Source organism: Scyliorhinus torazame, chromosome 14 (genome assembly GCF_047496885.1).
Source record: "Scyliorhinus torazame isolate Kashiwa2021f chromosome 14, sScyTor2.1, whole genome shotgun sequence".
NCBI classification, from domain to species: Eukaryota; Metazoa; Chordata; class Chondrichthyes; order Carcharhiniformes; family Scyliorhinidae; genus Scyliorhinus; species Scyliorhinus torazame.
The window spans coordinates 171,445,139-171,462,863 of NC_092720.1; the positions used below are offsets into that span (position 1 = coordinate 171,445,139).

Sequence of the window (17,725 nt, forward strand, 5' to 3'; positions counted from 1 at the left end):
AATGGTCGTGAAATTGAATATAAATAATGCAGTTCAAAGCTTTTAGGCTTCTAGGCATACAAACAGGCTACAAAAATTTAAAGGACAGTGAAATTGACTGAAAGAACAACTTCAGATTTTTCCACCACATTAAAGGGAATGCTTTTACTTTCATCCCACAGATCTATGAACTTGGCCTACTGATGGACTCTTTAAAGAGTTTAAAGGCTACAGATTGTAAGACCAACCAAATGAGCCCCATCGCAGAAAGGCCACTGACCTGAGCAAAGCCAAAGTCTCCCAGCCCCCAGCTCCTATGAAGTACCCCCCCCCTTAGCACCCTGGAGGCAATTGTAGGGAGGGTATTCACCCTCCCCGGTCATCCATCGGATGTTAAGGTGCCTCTCTCTCCGAACTTGTGCCAAATCACGCCAGGGGAACTCCCGTTGTGGCGCTGGAGCACCGCAGGAGGCAACTGAATCGGGCATCCTGCCCATAAATTACATTTAAAACAGCGCCAATGAGCTACTTTCATGTTCCCTGCCAGGTCTGGGTGGGAACCTCGTTGGGTCCACTAAGACGTTCATCAGGAACAGTGTGTCGACTGGGAGACTCGCGGTCGTGAAACCTGTTTTTGGCCTGATGCCCAACTCACCAGAACATCGGAATTTCCTCTGCTGACGGATGGACCCGTAGAATCCCTCCTCTGTCTTCAATGGGTGATTCCTTTTAAAACAGTGGCCCGCTAGTTCGACATTCTCCCAGAAGAGGAAACATCCTCTCCACATCCATCCTGTCAAAACCCCTCAGGATCTTATGTTTCAATCAAGTCGCTTCTTACTCTTAGAAACGTCAGCAGGTGCAAGCCAACATGACCAAACTTTCCTCATAACTCAACTCCCCCATTCCTGGTATTAGTCTAGTAAATCTTTTTTGAACTTCTTTCCATGCGTTTACATCCTTCAATAATCCTTGCTGTGCATATGTTATGGAGACCAGGACTGTGTACAGTATTCCAAGGATGGTCAAACCAAAGGTTCCACACAATGGGCGGGATTATCCGGTTACCCGAGCCACATGTTTCCCGGCAGCGCCGTTCTCTGTTCCTGCCACTTGTCAATGGGATTTTCCATTGAAGCCACCTCACACCACCGGGAAACCCATAGGGTTGGGTGTGCTGCTGACGGGAAAAGAGAATCCCAGCAGCCGGAGAATTCCAACCAACTTGTAGGCGATTCAATTCTACTTTTTATTCAAGCAGTGATCCAATCAGAGTAACTGTACTTCTACCATGGCTGTTTCTGTCCTGTATGCATGGAATCATGTGCTAATGACCTTTTGTACTTTCGCTTTGCTGAGTTTGGTTTATTCGTGGCCCTCCCCCCACATATCTAGTTTGAAGAATTTCAATTAAGTGCCTCAAGGTCCCTCATGATTTCTCTGCACATCGTTCTCTTCTACCATTTATTTCCTGGACTTTTTGTTCTGGTCCCAGATATACTGCAGGAAGTGTGAGGTGCTGACAGTTTGAGACAATTTCTCTTGATACACCGATCTCAATCCTGACTGTTACCTGTTAGTCCTCAGTGATACTGCACATTGTGCATTGTGATGGGGTTTAAGCCGTGTTATAAACTACTGTTGACAATCACACCAACAATTTTGAGGATTGGATTATAAACGGTCACCTTGAGAAAGGAGACATTGTCTTGCTGCTCGATATCTACACAAAGGTTCGATATCTTCTCCTCAAGTGACACCAGTTCCTCTTCAATTCTTCTCAGATTCTCCTCCATTGGTCGCAGATCTTCCTCCTTTTGTGTCCTCAGCTGTTCAATTAAATGTTTCTCTTTGTCTTCAAGATATCGATGGATTTTTGCAAATTCTGCAGAGATGTCTTTCTCCAGGGATCCAGTGAGTTCCTATGACAGTGAGAGAGATCATTTAAACAGCGGGTTGTTTAAAGGTTTCAGTGTTTAAAGGGAACTGAAGTAATCCTCACCTCCAGTTCTGAAATCTCCCGTTCTTGCTGCTGTTTTAATTCACTTTGATTTTTCTTTTCTTTCTCCATGGAATCCAAGGATAATTTCAGTAGGTCCTAAAAATGGAATCAGATCTCAGATGATCCATTGTAATGTCTGCTGTTATATCACACACTGTGAGGAGAGGTGTTCGGGGAATGTTAACATGTGGACACGGGCACTTTATAAAAGGCTGGGTGAAAAATGTTGAATTTGACAAATTCAAATCAACCAATGGAAAATAGATGTTGAGATGTTAAATCATGTGAAGACATGTAGCGTTGTAGCAGAGTTGACCAGGGACTCGTAGACTTGATCAGGAGACCCAGTGGGTGTGGTTTACTTGGATTTCAGAAGCCTTTCAACAAGGTCTCACATAGCAGATTGCGATGTAAAGGTAAAGCCCATGGGATTGCGAGTAGTGTCTTGAGATGGATAGAAAGCTCGTTAGCAGACAGGAAGCAAAAAGAAGAAATCAATGGTTCTTTCTCAGATTGGCAAACAATGACTAGTGGGGTGCTGTAGGGATCTGTGCTCGGACCCCAACTGTTCATATTATATATTAATGACTTGGACGAGGGAACTAAATGTAGATTTTCCAAATTTGCAGATGATGCAAAGTTGGGTGGGAGAGTGAGCTGTGAGGAGGATGCAGAGATGCTCCAGCTGGATTTGGACAGTGAATGGGCATATGCATGGCAGATGCATTATAATGTGGATCAATGTGAAGGTATCCACTTTGGTGGCAAAAATAGGAAGGTAGGTTATTATTTGAATGGGTGTGAATTGAGAGAGGTTAATACACAGCGAGACCTTAGTGTCTTTTTACATCAGTTTCTGAAAGTAAGCGTGCAGATACAGCAGGCAGTAAAGTAGGCAAATGGTATGTTGGCCTTCATAGTGAGAGGATTTGAGTCCAGGAATAGGGATGTTTTACTAAATTGTACAGGGCATTGGTGAGGCCACACCTGGAGTATTGTGTTCAGTTTAGTTGTCTTTATCGGAGGAAGGATGTTCTTGCTGTGGAGGGAGTACAATAAGGTTTACCACGCTGATTTCCGGGATGGCGGGACTGTCATATGAGGAGAGACGAAATTGGTTAGGATTATATGGACGAGGGGGGGGGGGGGGGGAAATCTCATGGAAACGTATAAAATTCTGACAGGATTAGACCAGATAGATTCAGAAGGAAGGTTCCCGATGGTGGGGAGTCCAGAACGAGGGGTCATAGTTTTGTTTTTAGCGGCAGCACAATGGTGCAGTGCGCAGCACTGCAGTCTCACGCGGCGAGGTCCCAGGTTCGATCCTGGCTCTGGGTCACTGTCCGTGTGGAGTTTGCACATTCTCCCCGTGTTCGCGTAGGTTTCGCCCCCATAACCCAAACATTCACCTACATTGCACATCTTTTGGGCTGTGGGGGTGGGACCCACGAGACACAGGAGAATGTGCAAACTCCACACGGACAATGACCCAGGGCCCGGCCCGAACCTGGGAGCTCAATCAATAATCTTTATTGTCACAAGTAGGCCGACATTAACAGTGCAATGAAGTTACTGTGAAAATCTCCTAGTTGCCACATTCCGGTGCCTGTTCGGGTACACAGAGGGAGAATTTAGAATGTCCAATTTGGTGCTGTGAGGCAGCAGTGCTAACCACTGCACCACCGTGCCGCCCTAGGGGTCATAGTTTGAGGATAAGGGGTAAACCTATTGTGACTGAGGTGAGGAGAAATTTCTTCACCCAGAGAGTGGTGAACCTGTGGAATTCATAGAATCTCTGCAGTGCAGAAGGAGGCCATTCATCCCATCTGGGTGGATTGAACAACATCCACTACCTAGACCCAATCCCCTGTCCTATTCCTGCAAACCCCACCTATGGTGCAATTTAGCATGGCTAATTCACCTAACCTGCACATCTTTGGACATTAGGAGGAAACCGGAGCACCCGAAGGAAATACACGCAGGCATGGGGGGAAAGTGCAAACTCCACTCAGACAGTTACCCGAGATCGGAATCAAACCTGGGTCCTGAAGTTGTGAGGCAGCAGTGCTAACCACCGGCCATTGTGCCGCCCTTCACTAACACAAAAAAATTGTTGAGGCGAAAACATTGTATAATTTAATGGTGAAATTAGATATAGTTCTCAGGGCTAAAGGGAACAAGGGATATAGGGGGAAGGCGGAACCAGGGTATTGAACTTCATGATCAGCCATGATCATAATGAATTGTGGGATAGGCTCCGAGTACTGAATGGCCTCCTGCTGCTTCTACTTAAGCAATAAATCCAACAGTAAATTCAAGATAAACCTCTCCATGTGAACAATGGTTACAATGTGGAATTTGCTGCCATATTGAACAGAAATAGGAGTGGGAGTAGACCATACAATTCGAGAAGCGAGCACCCTCATTCAATACGATCATGGCTCACCTTCGGCCCTGCCTGTCTACCTGCTCGCGATATCCCTTGATTCCCCACAAGAAGCAACTCACTGAGGCTCTTTTGACAGCGCCTTTCAAACTCGCAACCTGTGCCATCTAGAAGGACAGGGCAGTGGACACACGTGAACATCACCATCTGGAGGTTTCCCTCCAAGCCACTCACCATCCTGACTCAGAAATATCTCGTCATTCCTTCATTGTCGCCGAGTTAAAATCCTGGAACTCCCTCCCTAACAGCACTGTGGGTGTACCTACACCACAGGGACTGCGACGGTTCAATAAGGTGACTCATCTCCCTAACGGCAATTAGGGATGGGCACTAAATGCTAGACTAGCCAGCGATGCCCACATCCCTTAACAGATCAAAATTTTATCCATCTCGGCCTTGAGAGTACCCAGCAAGGGACATCCTCAACTTTCTCAGGGAGACACTTCCAAAGATTCATATCCAGCTGAGTGAGGCAATTAATCCTCATCTCAGTCCTAAATGATCGACTACTTGTTGTGAAAATATGTCTCTGCTCTAGATTCCGCAGCCCAGGAAAGCAACGTCTCGGTTTCTGCAGTGTCAAGCTCGTTCAACGTCTTACATGTTTCAATAGGACTTAAATTATTCTAATAGCCTCAGAGAGCTCAGGCCCAGGTTATTCAGCATCTTGTCATAGGACAACCCTCTTGCCTATGCCTCATCTCACATGGGCGGCACGGTGGCGCAGTGGTTGGCACTGCTGTCTCACGGCACCGAGGTCCCAGGTTCGATCCCGGCCCTGGGTCACTGTCCGTGTGTCTGCATGGGTCTCACTCCCACAACCCAAAATATGTGCAGGGTAGGGATTTTAACCATGTAAAATGACCCCTTAACTGGAAAATAAAATAATTGGATACTCCAAATTTAAAACCAAAAATAGAAAAAAAATATTTAAACCCTGCTTGTTTCTGCTGTGAACGTCAGACTTGCATTCCTAGCTGGTCTCTTAAGAGCTTACATCCTTAAATTTTCGGCCATCCAACACATGGTTGCTCAACATTCTGCCACCCACACCTTAACTCACACCACAAATCCTGTTCACCTTCTGCATTGTCCTCCGTTGGATCCTGGTCAAGCAAAGTCTTGCTGTAACATTCTCGTCCTTGTTTTCAAATCCCTCCATAGACTCATCCGCCCCCATCTCTGAAATCTCCTCTGCACCTTGGAGATATCTGTACTCGTCTCCTTCCGTCCCATTGAGCAACCCAATTTTAATTGCTCTCTCATTGAAGCCTCTGCCTTCTGGTTGCCTAGGACCCAAACCCTAGAATTTCCCACCGACACCTTCTGTTTCTCTCCCTTGCTCCTGTTAGTGTGGAGTTATAGACAGCCCCTCATCAAAAATTAAGAACAGCTCAGTTATACTATAATATAGTGGAAACACAGTCCGCAATAAAGGAAATTTACATAAAGCTACATTACACAACAGTAATAGTGGAAATAGTGTGTAATAAAGGAAACTTACATAAAACTACAATACACTACAGTAATAGTGGAAACCTGGTCTGCAATAAAGGAAAATTACATAAAGCCATATTATACTACAGTGAGAGTTTTAATCTCCAGCATTGAACTGGAATTTCCAGGAATTGAAGATTCATCTCCAGCGCTCTGCTGATAACAATACGCCAGTCCCGTCAATCTTTTGTGTTGTTTGCTGGCCATATCCCCTAGGGAACCGGCCGAGGGGGGAGGGGTCGATATCGACGGGACCAAATGATGCTGGCTTGAAAATTCAGCCCAATGACTCTGTTCATTTTCCGCTTGGGAAGGCAGTGACTGTGAGAATTGACAAGTCAGGTGACAATGTTGGAAGGCCTTTGGGATATTTATAAGCCAAGAGGCCGAGTGATAAAAATGCCCTGAAATATACTTGAGCAGAGTGGGCCACCCAAACTGTAGCAAGGCAGCAAACGCAGCTCTGGAATTAAGGAAACCTGCCCTGCATTAAACAATGGGGCTGTTTAAATATAGGTTGGAACACATTGGTGCGCGCACAACCAACAGGCCTCAAGTTCCTCACTATCACCGATTATAGAATGTTAGTGCTGAAGCAGGCCATTCCTCCCATCCCAACCATGCTGTCCCTCTGAAAGAATCGCTCACCACTCTGCCATCTTCTCCTTTTAGTCCTGCAAAGTTTTCCTCTTCAGGCTAGCATCCAATTCTCTTTTGGAAGCCACAGCTGAGCCTGCCTCCATCACCCTCTCAGGTTGCACATTCAAGATCACGACCATACAGGCTGTATCAAAACCTTTCCTCGAGTCGCCATTGCTTCTTTTGCCAATCACCTCAAACTGGCATCATTTGTTTCCCAGCTGTTAACAGCAAATGTTTCTTCCCATCGACTCTATCCAGACGCCTCGCGATTTTGAACAACTTTGCATCAAATTCCTACTTTGTGAACAACCCATGTGTCTCCAGTCTATCTGTGACAGTAAACGTCGGCCACCTCTCCACAAACGTTTTCATGAATCTTTGTTGTATCCTCCCACACGGTTTCACATCTTTCCTAAAGTGTGAAACCCAAAACTGCTTCAGTTGAAGCTGAACTGAAGAATTTTATGAAGGTTTATCGTAGCCTCTTTTGTTTCATTCAACAGCCCAAAGTTGTGCGAGTTGGATGGATTGGCCATGCTAAATTGCCCCTTAATGTCCAGGGACGTGTTAGGCGGGGTTTTGAGGATGGGGCGGGGATGTAGGCCTAGGAATGGTTCTCAATGGAGCGAATATCAATGCAATGTTTTGGAGGTCCTCCATGTTTCTGAGCAATGAAGGAGAACAGATTTTACATGGAGTTGAAGATCTTTAGCTCTGTGGCCTTGGTGATCTCGCTTGATTGTGGCTCTCACTCTGCAGGTCTTTCGCCAAAGTGGCCCTTACTTGAAAAATACTGACGGTCACTGTTTTATTTTACAATGCCTGTCCCTCTATTTACCAAAGCAAATTCACTTAGTATTGTTATATTGCTTTAGTTGTTGAATACTGACTAACTTCCTGGTAAATATGTAAATAGGTTAGTATGGTGAATCACAGAATTGTTACGATGAAGAAGGAGGCCAATTGGCACATTGTGTCTGTCCCGGCTCCCCGAAGGAGCATCATGACTTAGTGCCAATCCCCTGCCTTTTCCCCGTATCCTTGCATATTGTTTTTATTCAAATAATCATGTACTGTCCTCTTGAATGACTCGATTGAAGCTGCCTTCACCACACTTCCAGGCAGCACATTCCAGACCCCAACCACTCTGTCTGATAAAGGTTTGCTCACATCACATTTGCTGAAAACGTTTTTTCTCACGTCACATTAGTCAGCGGGCAGAATGCATAGAAAGTGCTCTCCAGTAGTCACTAATTATCATTATTATTATTGTCACAAGTGGGCTTCCATTAACACTGCAATGAAGTTACTGTGAAATGCCCCAAGTCACCACATTCTGGCGCCTCTTCAGGTACACAGAGGGAGAATTCAGAATGTCCAATTCACGATTAGATCCCAGCTCTGGGTCACTGTCCGTGTGGTTTGTATTCTCCCCGTGTTTGCGTGGGTTGCGCCCCGACAACCCAAAGATGTGCAGGGTAGGTGGATTGGCCACTCTTTTGAGGTCCACCAACAAAACAGAAGAAAGGAAAACAAACTGAGGGACAAAGCAAAAAAGAGCAGCTCCTGTTAGGAGCACTGCCCGAACATAACAAAGATCAACGGAAACTTAAAAAACATCAAATAAGAGTGCAGTTAAAGGGGTCAAGAAAGCAACCCAACCCCTGCGGTGCCCACCGGGCATGGAAGGCCTCGATGGTGCCCGTGGACACGGCATGCTCCCTTTCCAGGGGCACCCGGCCGCGAATGTAGCCGGGGAAGAGGGGCAGACAGTCTGGCCGAACGACCCCCTTGGTTGCCCGCTGCCTGGACCTATAAATGGTGCGCTTCGCCAGGCCAGTGAGCAGGTTCACAAGGAGGTCCTCCGCCTTCCCCGCCCCTCTCCACCCCGGGCGCCCATAGATTAGGAGCGTGGGGCTGAAGTGCAAACAAAACTCCAGCAAAAGATTGGTTAGAAAACTAAAAAGGGGGTGCAGCCTAAAACATGTAACATAGACATGGTCCACGGACTCCACAAGTCCGCAACAATGGCAGGCAGCAGCTGCCCATACAGGAAACCCCTCCGCGCAGTGCGAAAAGGCACGGAGGGTATTGCCGCGAGGTGGCTAGGATTGTGGGGAACCAGTCTCCGAGGGAGATTTCGAGGCCTGGGACCAACATGGAATTCCGTCTGGGCAGGGGTTCGCCCAGACGGGATACCAGCACACGCCTGCGCGTCTTCCAAACCACGAGGTCCATCGGGTCCGAGCACGACCGTTTTGAGGTCTCGGATGGCATTGGCTGCGAGCTGGACGTCCACCGCTGCACATTGTGCTAACTCATGGTGTGTCATCCAGCCCACTCCTCCGCCCCCCAGCACGTCCCCGATCCGGGTCACCCCGGCAGCCACAGCTCTCTCCTCTGCCAGCCACTCAAAATGGTATTGGTGGAGGTGCGGATTCCTGAGCAGCGGCTCCCCGACGACAGCCACCCCTCCTGACGGGGGGGGGGGGGGGGGGGGGGGGTGAGCTGCGGCGCAAGGCGACCATGTTCCAGACTTTGAGCAGGTCCTGGTAAAAGACGGGCAGTGCCTGCAGAGGGTAACGAAGACCCAGATCTATGAACAGGAGCTGCACGTCATAATTCAGGCCGTGCACCTGGCAGAAGAAATGCGTCGCTGGGCACATCATCGTGGAGGGGGCTAAATGTAAAGGTATCATTGCAGGGTCTGAAGACGGAAGGTCGCCACGTGCGTGCGGAGACAACCAGCGCCTGGCCGCCTTCCCTAAGCGGGAGACTCAGAACCTCAGCAGCGACCCTGTGCAGTCTCTTGTCCCAGAAGAACTCTACAAGCATTCTCTGGATCTTTTTGACCAAGTCAGGGGGAGGGGTCAAAGTGACCAGCCGGTACCACAACATGGAGGCTATCAGCTGGTTCATGACGAGAACTCGACCCCTGTAAGACAGCACTCAGGACAGTCCTGTCCAGCGTCTCAAGCGAGCGATGACCTTGGTCTCCAGCTCCTGCCAGTTAGCCGGCCAGGATTCCTCAGCCGGGCAAAGTTGGACTCCCAAATAGAGGAGGCTGGTCCTGCTCCAGGTGAAAGGCCTCAGTTCCTCTGGGAGGGGGTCCTTCTGCCACGGACCGACCAGGACTCGGAACACTTGGCCCAGTTGATCCTGGCAGAGGACACATCGGATAACACAGCCTGGCACTCTCACATCCTCCGTAGGTCAGCAGGGTCAGTGAACATGAGGAGCACGTCATCAGTGTAAGCTGAGAGGACCTCCCCAATGCCCGGCCCGCGCAGAAACAGTGCACCCAACCTCCTCCGCAGGACGTGCAGGAAAGGCTCCACGCAAATAGAATAAAGTTGGCCAGACAAAGGGCAGCCCTGACGCACTCCTCTCTCTAAGGTCAGGGACCCATTAACCTTAACGAGACACTCTGCGGCAGTGTACAGAAGTCGGATCCGGGCGACAAATTGCGCCCCGAACCCGCATGCTTGCAGAGTCCCGAATAAATATTTGTGATCCACCCTGTCGAACGCCATCTCCTGATCAAGGAACAGGAAGACGCTCGACATACCAGCCCTCTGGGAATGATTTGGACCAGGCCCCGGACCAGATGAATGTTGTCATGGATTGTGCAGCCCGGGACCGTGTAGGACTGGTCAAGGTGGATCATGTGGTCCAGCACGGTGCCAAGGCGCAAACTCATTGTCTTGGCGAAAATCTTGTAACCCGTGCTGAGTAGGGAGACCGGATGCCAGTTTTTAAGGTGGCGGAGATCCCCCCTTCTTTGGCAGCAAGGTATCCCCGGTTGCGATACTTTCCCCCAGGACCCCCGCATAGTCGCTCCCCAGGACGTCCCATAACGCCCTGAAGAACTCCACGATCAGCCCGTCCAGCCCTGGGGTTTTGCCCCTGGACAGTCTGTCGAGGACGCCGGTCAGCTCCCCCAGGCTTATAGGGGTATCAAGCCAACCGTCGCCCTCTGGGCCGATCTGCGGCAAGTCCTCCCACAAAACTCTGCAAGCATCCTCGCTGGATGGATCCGGAGAGAAGAGAGCGCTGTAGAAGCTTCGGATTTGGGCCTGAACCTCCTCCGGATCCGAGATGAGGGACTCTTCATCGGCCAGCAGTGTAAGGAGCTGCTGATGGACCCCGCGCCAGTAGAAGAATGGGGGCCACGGTCCATATCTGTAAGGATCTGGATCCGCGACCTTACATACGCACCCCGGGACCCGACAAGTTGCAGGTCCCACAGTGCGTCCTTCTTCTCTCTGTACACCAGCCACAGGGCAGGGTCTTCATCGGGCTGACCGAGACGTGACTCCAGGTCGAGCACCTCCTTTTCCAACTCCTCAACCCTGGATTTCCACCTCTTTGTCGGCTTCCTCACATACTCCTAACAGCAGGTACGCACGTGAGTCTTGCCCACGTCCCACCATAGCCCCAAGGAGGGGAAGCCACCCCGCTTCCTTCTCCAGCCGGTCCAGAAGTGACGAAACGAGCCCAGGAACCGCTCGTCCTCCAGCAGCAGGTTGTTAAAATGCCAGTACGCGGACTGCAACGGAGCGCGAGACAGGGCGAGCCCCCTCCACACGAGACGGTGATCCGAGCACAGCACCTGCTGCACAGAGGCCGTCGGGACACGGGGCAGGTACGCCCCTGAAATATAGAGGCGGTCGATTCTGGACGCTCCAAGCCCAGGCCTCACAACAGTGAAGACGCTGGAGTCAGGATGGAGAGTCCGCCAGACGTCCACCAAGTCAAAGAACCCGACCAGGTTCCTTAACTTCACCACCGCACGAGAGCTGCACCGGGTACCAAGGCGGCCCTTTGTCCTGAGGGTGCAATTAAAATCCCCCCCCCCCAGGACGATGCACTCGCCCACGGCGATGGTGCCAAGATGAGTCGACACTTGTTCGAAGAACGTCGTCTGCTGCTGGCCAGCCTGGGGAGTGTAGACATTCACAAAGTGAAGTACCTGGACCAACTCGCGGACCATCAAATGCAGCAACCGGCCTGGCACTGGCTCCTTGACCCCCAAGATCTCCGGCTGAAAATGTGGGGCCAACAAGATAGCCATCCCGCCTAAACGTGAGGTTAGGTGACTCATATAGACCACCCCCCCGGCCACTCCAGGAGCCATGTGGCTTCCTCTCCCGGAGCGGCGTGGGTTTCTTGCAGGAAGCACGCCGCATACTTCCCGTCCCGGAGGACCGAGAAGTTCTTGAACCTGCGGAGCGGGTCCCTGCTGCCGTTAATGTTGAGGCTGGCTATGGCCACCTCCATGTCAGCAGTAAAGTGCTACCTTCACCTTTTCAGTGCTCGGAAGGAGCAGAGGAGCGCAGGCCCTGCTCCCTCAGGAGTCCGGTGAGGAAAGGTTTCTGCCAGCACTGCTCAGAAGCGTCCGCGTCTCCCGCCTCTTTAACGTAGGCGCGGGGTGACCAGATGAGCGGCGCCAAGTCCGACCACTGGTCGAGGGCTCGCTGCACTCGGTTTCGGCGACCGCGGTTTGCACGCAGAAAATCCCGGAGTTCCCCTCGGGGGGGATGAGGGCCGACTCAGTGTCGGCCACAAGGGAATCCACCATCTCACTGCTGATGGACCCAAAATCATCCCCCGTGTCCCCCAACGAGCAACCGTCCTCCTCCGGCAGTCTGGGACCGAGTCCACCGCCGCATTGAGTGAGGCGGACGGCAGGTCCCACCAACCAGCCCTGGGTCTGTCTCGATCCCATCCCCCCCCGGATCGTCGACAGACGGGTTCCTCGCAGACGCCTCTAATTGTATCAGGCCAGAGGGAGGCGGCGGCTCAGATCCCCCCTCCTCTTGCGATCCGGGTCACCAGATAGACCCGGGAACAGTTCCGGAATAAGCACCGGGGTGGAGGTGGGGACTGCCGGCATTGGAGGCTGGGCTGGAGAGGGAAGGCCCTCCTCGCAACCATCACCCAATGACCCCGTCACAGCCGGCGTTGTAAAAAGGAACGCCTCTGGGGTGCAAAATGGCACCGGGCGGAACGGGCCCTCGGGGGTCTCGCTCACACCTGGCCCCGAGTCGTCCTGCCCGGGGGGGGGCTGCGACAGCTCAGGTGTCGACAGATGATGGACTTTCTCTAATCTCTCCCGCGGGAGCAGTGTAATGTCGAGGGGCAGGGGTCGGGGCGCCACCAGCTCCATTCCGGGGGGGGGGGGGTATCATGATGTTTCTCTCCCCCAACCCCTCCAAGGAGTGGTGCTGCTTGCGGGGGGTGGCCTGCGCTGAAGAAATCTCCATTCTCGCAACGCCTCCCATTCCCTCAACACTTTGTCCATGGGTTCGAGATGTTGCTGTCTTCTGCGCTGGCCTGGGAGCACGCATATCACCACCCCCCATGCTGACCCGCGCCAAACCGACGACAGACCCGGTGCACTGGCCTGGGAGCACGCGCATCACCACCCCCCATGCTGACCCGCGCCAAACCGACGACAGACCCGGTGCACTGGCCTGGGAGCACGCGCATCACCACCCCCCATGCTGACCCGCGCCAAACCGACGACAGACCCGGTGCACTGGCCTGGGAGCACGCGCATCACCACCCCCCATGCTGACCCGCGCCAAACCGACGACAGACCCGGTGCACTGGCCTGGGAGCACGCGCATCACCACCCCCCATGCTGACCCGCGCCAAACCGACGACAGACCCGGTGCACTGGCCTGGGAGCACGCGCATCACCACCCCCCATGCTGACCCGCGCCAAACCGACGACAGACCCGGTACCCGACACTGAGACTTCAATGGGCCCGGGATGAGCTCGAGTGTCTGCGGTGGCCTCCAGGCCAGAGTTCCGGGGCGAGGGGTCTCTAGGCTGATGGGGTCAGGAGTATTTGCAGCCGATCCCTGCCTTGCCGCCTTTCGGGCCTTGCGGCCTGGTGGATGCCCCCCCTCCCCCACTCTGGCAGCCGATCAGCCAGTCTGTGCCAGCACGGTGTCCCCCTGTAGGGTCGGGGCGGTAATGCCAATGGAAGGGGAGGGGCCGGCGGTGCCACTCGTAGCCACCTTGGTGTCAGTGGTGGCTTTGGAAGCGGAGCAGTTCTTCCGCATGTGCCCCACCTTCTTGCAGGCATGGCACCGCATGCCATCTGCAGACCAGAAGATGCGGAAGGTCTCCCCTAGATGGGAGACCTCGAATCCCCCTCAAATACATCCTCCCAGGCCAAGCGGATGGGAGCCTGGCGCCGGAAGGAGTAGATGTGCCTGAGGGGGGCATCCTTCAGGCCGAGAGGGAGCGGCGCCACCTCAGAACGAACCTCCCCCAGTAGTTGGAGGTGGGGGAGGAGGAGCCCGGCAGGGAGGCAAGGCGGGGAATTGGACAATATGACCCGCTCGGCAGTGGCCTCAAGAGGGTCCACTGCCACGTAGGTCCCGCCCACCGCAAGCCCCTTTTCAAGGACGAGGTGAACCGCCCTCTCGGCCCTCAGGAAGAACACAACTTTCCAGTACGTTCGAGAGGCGGCCACAATGGCCAAGGGGCCGACGGCTCCGGCCTTTGCACGAACGTACGCCTCTGTGGTGACGGTGGGGTGAGCGTAGCACTTTACACCCAGCATCTCGGGTCAGCAACTGGAAAGGTGGCGGTCCTGCGGGAGCAGTGGAGACCGAGGAGGCTACCACCCCTGCGTAGGTGGCTCTGGTCGGCCCCGCCACTGGCCTAGGAGGAGTGGCCATCAGGGCAAGTGCCACGCCCACCCCAATGTGGGCTTTGTCGCGTTGCTATTTAATTGACAAAATAGATAGTGGGAAGGGGGTTGTCAGGGGAAGGGCGAGGTGGAATGACATACTCTTCCCCCTTGGAAGGAATACGGGGGAGCAAAGCACGGAAGGGAAGAGAAGAGAGAACAAGGAGCACTGTTGGAGGAGGTCAGCAACACAGGAGGGTGGGGCACCGTAGATGGAATGGGTCCCGAGGTGAGAGACTCCTGAGACTCCGGGTGAAGCTGGAGGGTGGGAGGATTGGGGATCTTCAGCCCAGGAGGGGTCCCAGCAAAATAAAACACAGTCCGTGCTCCCACCCTAGGTCACCACACTGAGGTACGTGACGCTGGTTTTAAAGAAGTCGTCGGTCCAAGTAAAGCTCAGGAAAATACAGTCTGTGCCCCACCCTGGAACGACCACCCAATGGAACCGATCTCCTCCCTGCTGGTGTATGGGATCTTCAGCCCGGGAGTGTGCCCAACAACCACTCGATGTCCCCGTGCCGGAACAAGCTCACCAGATGGAATGAGGAAGGCCGGACAGTTGGGAGAACTGGGCAGGGCCCTCAGCCCGGGAGGGGCCCAGCAAACAAACAGGACAAAGGGGCTTTACTCCCACCTTGTTTTTGCAACCACCTTCCTGTTGTTGTTTCTTCCCTCCTTCCTCTCTCCCTCCACTCTCCTCCTCCTCCTCCTCTCTCTCTCCTTCCTGCAGGCAAGTCAGCAACAGCCAGCACACAGAGACAGAGAGCAGCTGCAGCCACTCAAAGTGGATTGGCCAAGCTGAATTGCACCTCAATGGGAAAAAATGAATTGGGCACACTAAATTTATTTTTAAAAATTGAAAAAAGAATGTCACTCCCCGTGTTTGCGTGGGTTTCACCCCCACAACGCAAAGAAATGCAGGCTAGGTGGATTGGCCATGCTAAATTGCTCCTTAACTAGAAAAAATGAATTGGGCACTCAAAAATTCACCGAACAGCACGTCTTTCGGGACTTGTGGGAGGAAACCGGAGCTCCCGGAGGAAACCCACGCAGACACGGGGAGAACGTGCAGACCCCGCACAGACAGTGACCCAAGCCGGGAATCGAACCTGGGACCCTGGCGCTGTGAAGCCACGGTGCTCCCCACTGTGCTACCCTGCTGCCCGATCAGTTAGTTTATCCATCACCTTAAAAATGTTTATTTTGAGAAAAAATCATTCTTGCTACCGAAATGAGTTTGGGTGGAAATGTGAATGAATGGGAGCACTGAGCAAAACTTGTCGATTAACTTCAAACAGTCCAAATCACAATCAAATGAATAGGGGCATCTCACTGTGTCCTCCTTACCTTGTGTTTTTGAACTACCTTCCTCACCGGCAGGAACCTGTGGTCCACGTGTGGGGGAGAGTCTACACATTTGGCACAGATCAGAATCTCATCCACCTCACAGAACAGGATGAGCTTTTCCCGGTGTTCCTCACAGAGAGACTGCTCCCTCTCGGTGTCCTCTCTCAGATGCTCACTCTCTGTGTCCTCTCTCAGATTCTCCCCCTGTTCCTCACACAGCGAGCGATCCTCCTTCAGTTGCCTGCCTTCCTCACAGAGATTGACCAACACCTTGTTACTGGTGAAACTTCTCCGGGGGAAAACCTGCCGACATTCCGGACAGGACACAGCCTGACGCTGCTTTCCCCAAACCTTCTGGATGCAGGATTTACAGAAGTTGTGCTCACAGTCCAGCCGCACCGGCTCCACAAACACAGACTGGCAGACGGAGCAGGTTAAACTCTCAATCATGTTTAAGACGTGTTTACTGACGGCCATCGCTGTTACTGCTCCTCGTTCTGTTATTCCCTTAAGTTTCAGTTTCATTTCCCCAGGATATCATGAAATTCACTTCACACAGTGCTCTTAAAGGGACACTGTCATCAGGAAAATGGTCTTGATGAATATTAATCTCTTTTGAAAGTCGCACGGGTAGAAAGCCAATGGCACAGGAATTCTTTTAGCTCCAGGAGCTTTGAATGAGGATACAAATCTGGGGGAAAGAGCTGGAATTAGAGCTGGGACGGCTTCCCAGGGCAATTCCCCTTGAAGAGTAGCAGAATGACCACTCCACCCCACTCCCCTGTCTGAAATCCCACCAGTTTCACCATTATTGTAACCAGTTACTCAAAATGGAAACAGAAACACAGAATTCCGGGACCCTACCCAGCCAACCATGTTTCAGACAAACGCCTGAGAAAGCTTGGGTCCGCACACTGTGTGAGGGGAGGGGGGGTGATATTCCTGCTGCGGAAATTCCAGCCTGCTCCAGACTGAGTGGGGAGGTTGAGGGAGGGAGGTTTTCGAGCTGGCTGCTGTCAGGCTACGTGTGCAAAGGTGGTTTGATCATGCTAAATTGCCCCTTTGTCCAAAGGTTAGGTGGGGTTACGGGGATAGGACGGGGGAGTGGGCCTGGGTTGGGGTGCTCTTTAAGAGGGTCAGTGCAGACTCGTTGGCTGAATGGCCTCATTCTGCACTGTAGGGGTTCTATGATGAATCAACCTGACGCCTTACCCGTGGACGATGTTGCCAAGGGACAGTGTTGGGGATGAGAAACTGACTTGTCGGGAAATTGATGTTTAACGATTAGCTTCAGTTCAATTTACACACAATTGAAGTGTGCCAACCCAATGTGGTGTGGTAACCTTACATGGCCTGGTTTTAGGCCCGATTAAATTGGATATCTTAAATTAAACCTGCCCTGTCAACCCATCGAGAGATCAGTTTTATTGATATGCACCAATTTATTATGGGTCGCCCAGATTCAGCCAGACTTTCGGGCACCCATTTAATTAAATGGCAATAGGTTATGGGCAAGCAATACCACCAGAGGTGGACACCTGGGGACGGGCCCCCAGTACATGTTTGGGTTCATTTAAGGGTAAATATTGTTGTTAAATAAAGTTGGTTTAATTTTTTCCTTGTGTTGCCCTTTATTCTCCTGGTTAATAAAGACATCTGGGTAAAACTTTTGATTAGAATATTGGTCGAAGTATCTGAGATTTACACATGCAACAATGGTTTTGTGCTAAATTCTCGGACACAAGCGCATCACATGACTTGTTGTAGTATCACACTCAAACTTGACAAGGAACAAAAACATATGGCCTGAAGGCGGTGATGGAAGATGTCAAGGTTGAACAATTACTGGTACTGAATGATCCAACTCTCTCACAATTAAAATTATCAGCTCTGTTAACTAAATTCAAAGTTCCGTTGTGCAAATAAAAACAAGAGTTAAAGCATTCAGCTTTGTGCATTAACTTAGTGCAGTTTAACTTGTGATGTTTAAGGCAAATCACTTTATTTCACACAGTCTTTGATTGTGTAAATTTAGAATTAAGTTCAGTGATACTTTTTTGTCGCTCTGTATTTCTTTATAATGTAGCCGTCTAAAATGGCTAA

At 51.6% G+C, this 17,725-nt stretch overlaps 1 protein-coding gene across 1 annotated transcript in view; it reads right to left on the bottom strand.

The window, feature by feature from the left end:
- Window positions 1–16,338, bottom strand: part of LOC140390214 (zinc-binding protein A33-like) — a 59,597-nt gene extending 43,259 nt beyond the window's left edge. The window contains exons 1-3 of the mRNA XM_072475184.1: window positions 15,623–16,338; window positions 1,982–2,077; window positions 1,668–1,901 (exon numbers count right to left, since the gene is read on the bottom strand). Of these exons, the coding sequence (XP_072331285.1) occupies window positions 1,668–1,901; window positions 1,982–2,077; window positions 15,623–16,147 (855 nt within the window). The 5' untranslated portion in view covers window positions 16,148–16,338. The remainder of the gene's footprint in view (window positions 1–1,667; window positions 1,902–1,981; window positions 2,078–15,622) is intronic.
- Window positions 16,339–17,725: the final 1,387 nt, after the last annotated feature.